The following is a 3,529-nucleotide window of genomic DNA, read 5'->3' as shown; positions in this document are numbered from 1 at the left end:
CCAGATTACAGATCGCAGAGGCCACCCCAGATTACAGGTCACACAGAAATGCCTCCAGATTACGCTCCAACCAGCATTAAGGTGAGAAGTTGTGGTCACAATGACGGCCACAGAAACGGTGGCTGGAGCCTGTCAACATGGGTGAGTGGGGCTCTCGGGCATGTTTTCCTTTCCACACATGCGTGAGATAGGAAACCAGTCTGTGTCTAATAACACCAGATCCCACATCAGCAAGGGCGGAAGGCGCAAGAACTGAGACAGAATCGTGCCAGGAGGCAGGCGCCTAAAACCATCAGTCTCACAACCGCCAGCTGCCCAGAGCGACACCAGCACCTGCCCTGCAGCCCTGAGAGCCTCCTGCGTCCTGTCTGGGTAGCTGAGCTTCAAAGGCTCACTGCCTGGCCGGCGTGAATGGGTCTCCTGGTCCCAGGACCTGGACCCTCCCCTGCAAGCCCCGAGGAAAAGGGGTCCCTGCCCGGCCGCCCCCTACCTGTTGTTGTTGTAATACTCTGAGTAGAACCTCTTAGGTCGGGCCAGCTCCGCCAACCGGCGGGACACCTCTGCACAAAAGGGGAAACAGCTCCCTGGAAACCTGCCCCTCCCCGAGGGCTTCCCTCCTCCTGAATCCAGCTTCACACAAGGGACAGCTCACAGCAGACACCCTCACCAGGGGACCGTGGGGCACACAGGGGTGGGGGGGAAAGGGGGCTCAGGCTCCTCTGCAGGACGGGCCTGGGCTCCAGGGGCCTCCGTGCTCACTGCAGGGGATTCTAAACCCAAGAGACAACTCGCCCTGAGCGGCTCTCCAGAAATGAGTTTTCTAGTACTGACCCCACTTTGAGATGCAAACTGTGATTTCCCCTGGAGAGCTTGCCCCCCACCCCTCCCCCACCAGGACCAGCCTCCAGCTTGGGGACAGACTCCAGAGAGGAGACCCCTGGAAGACTGGGGGTGGAGGCGGTCCTGGGAGATGGGGGAGGGGCAGTCCCACAGGGACCCCTGGGAGGGTTGGGCTGGGAGGCCCCTCGGTCTCCCCAAACAGAGCCAGGTGCAGGTCACGGTGAGATGGGGGTGACCCGGCCGCAGGCGCCTGGCCAGCCCCCGTCCCCCTGATCCCCCCCCCAACCCCGCGGAGAAGGAGTTAGGGTTAGAGTTAGGGTTAGGCAGGTCAACCTACTGGGCACCGTGATGGTGAGGGTGGTATCCTCAAGAAACCTCTCTGTCCAGTACACAGATGGCCTGGAACACACCCAGTGGGGCTCAGCGTGAGGGAAGCCAGGGTCCCAGCAGTCTGCGCCCCATTCAGCAGCAGAACTCAGGGCACCCCATAACACAGACAGCGGGGAGAGGGGCAGCTGGAGGGCGAGGGAGGGAGAGCTTCCAGGGGGAAGAAAGGAGAGAGTAAGTAGATGGGCAGCAGAGGCAGGTCAGAGAGGGACACACGGACGCGGGAGAAAAGTCTTAGAAGCACAGAGAGTGTAGGTTATTCTGAGCAACGCTGGTGCTCAGAGAAGGAGGGAGCTGGAAAAAAACAGGCGCAACTGAGAAGCGGCCAGGTGTCTAGGAGCAGACCCATCTCAAGCCGGGGGCTGGGTCCAGAGCTCCAGGTAGAGCTGGGAATCCTGGGGCGGGGCCCCCAGTGCAGAGTCCTTCCCCCAGCCCTATCCCAGGAGAGGAAGGGTGGTTCCGGTGAAGGCCCCCCTTCCCAACGATGTGGGCAGCGGGGGGGCGGGACTCACCAGTAGACACAGAACTGCAGGTTCCTCATGTGGGGGGAGATCTAGGCGTAGCCCCTGCAGCAGCACCCCATCCTGCGAGAGACAGGGCCCCGCCCGCCTCTGCGCAGGGACCCGCTGGTTCGGCCGGTACCCAGAGGCTGCCGAGGGCACCGTGCCCCTCTCAGACCCCCCCATCCAGGCTGCCCAACACCTCACCTGTCTTTCAAGACTTGCCAGTTGGTCTTGGGTTTCACCAACTCCAACAGCCGCCTCTTCTTCCTCCTCTCCCAGCCCACGGAGGTGCCAGGGGTCCTCTGGGAGGTGGACAGCCGGCTGAGGGAAGGTGGACGCTGAGGCCAGAGCACTTGCTCCCCCGGCGGGGTAGAACCATCCTTGTGCTCTCGCCCCGCCCTCTGGAGGAGAGCCCTGGCACCATGAAGACCTGATCTGAAATCCTAGCTTTGCCACCAGCCAGTGCCCTCAGTTCCCTCCTTTGTGAAATGGAACAGAGACCTGCTCCCGCCTGCAGGGCCACAGAGGGGATGCTGAGCCATGGACAGTGCCCCCAGGAAGCCCCCAGAGCACCAAGACATCCAGTCTCCTGTCCCGGCTTGGACCCCTCCCCGAGCCCCGCCTATGCGCAGCGCCGCCCTCTACGCGGCACACGTCCCCTGCCCCACCGGCCACATCACACGGCACCCTGTGCGCTCATGACACGAGCTCCGTCACTGTGCCGGGAGGGCAAAGGCCCCTCTGCAGTGCCTGAGGGGACGCGTGCTTACCCAGGACCAGGAGGCGAGGGGTTCCAGCCGAGGAACCCATGCACACACTAGGGCACAGGGTCCCTCCCTAGAGGGAGCACCCGCGGTTTTCCGGGTGTCCTCCTGGCCACCGAAAGCGTTTCTGGCAATGTATGGTACTTGCATTGGTTTCAGCTTTGGGGGTTGGGAGACTCTCCCCCATTTCTTTTTCTTTCTGTCGGATGGAGGGCTCACGACCTCTCAACTCTGCCACCTCCAAAGCTGGCGTTTGCATAGGGTTTTCCACGACGACCCCCCTGCCACCTGGACAGGGGCCGTTTGCCGCCTTCCTCCTCAGAGCAGCGAGCTGCTGACAACTTCACCCCTAGAGTGAGCACCCAGGCCAGTGCAGCCACGCCCAGGGCCACCCCCGCCCACCCCAGCCTGGGCGCCCGCTTCTCCTGCCCACCTCATCTCAGGCATGCCCTCCTCCGCATCTTTCTCCAGAACCCTCTCCAGCTCCGCGAAGGCCTCCTCCGGGTTCTGGGCGTCCACGAATTCTTCCCCAGTCACCTCCTCAGGGGGAGTTTGGGGTCCCTGGACCCTGGGCCCTCGGTTCTCATACGTGGGGCCCTGGAGGCCCAGGGTGCCGTCATCCTGCCCCCTTTCTGGCTGGTCCTTGGCCTCTGACATGCGGTGGCTGTAGAGCGAGCTTTACTGGTGGTCCCCCATGTGCTGGGCCCTTCCCAGCCCTGCAGCTTTGCTCTTGTTGTCTGTGGTCACCTGGCAACAGGAGCACGGCCCGCCCACATTCTCAGCCTACATTCCATGCCCACGCATCTGAGGCGGTGGGCACCCCTCGTGGGGCCGCCCACCCCTCCAACCTCAGCCTGCCCGCTCCCCTCCTGCCGCTCTGCTTTCCTGCTCCCTAAACATGAACCTACCTCAGGGCCTTTGCACTTGTCCGTGCCTCTGCCCGCACACATCCTGGGGGCTCCTCCTCGGGAAGGCAGCCCCATTCCTGGGTCTCCCTGCATCTCGGCACTGATTTGACTTCTCCATGGTGTTTGG

General features: G+C 62.9%; 1 protein-coding gene across 1 annotated transcript in view; it reads right to left on the bottom strand.

The window, feature by feature from the left end:
- SPMAP2 (sperm microtubule associated protein 2) overlaps positions 1-3,225 on the bottom strand; it is a 16,063-nt gene extending 12,838 nt beyond the window's left edge. The window contains 5 exon segments of the mRNA XM_027085706.1: positions 491-560; positions 1,178-1,239; positions 1,740-1,811; positions 1,935-2,051; positions 2,928-3,225. Coding sequence (XP_026941507.1) covers positions 491-560; positions 1,178-1,239; positions 1,740-1,811; positions 1,935-2,051; positions 2,928-3,151 — 545 coding nt within the window. The 5' untranslated portion in view covers positions 3,152-3,225.
- Between the last annotated feature and the right edge of the window lie 304 nt (positions 3,226-3,529).

This window comes from Aethalodelphis obliquidens, unplaced genomic scaffold (genome assembly GCF_003676395.1).
Source record: "Aethalodelphis obliquidens isolate GAN/ISIS:26980383/991018 unplaced genomic scaffold, ASM367639v1 scaffold53, whole genome shotgun sequence".
In the NCBI taxonomy this organism is placed as follows: Eukaryota; Metazoa; Chordata; class Mammalia; order Artiodactyla; family Delphinidae; genus Aethalodelphis; species Aethalodelphis obliquidens.
Note: the sequence above shows the minus strand (reverse complement) of the source record. Positions and strands in the feature narration are given on the sequence as shown.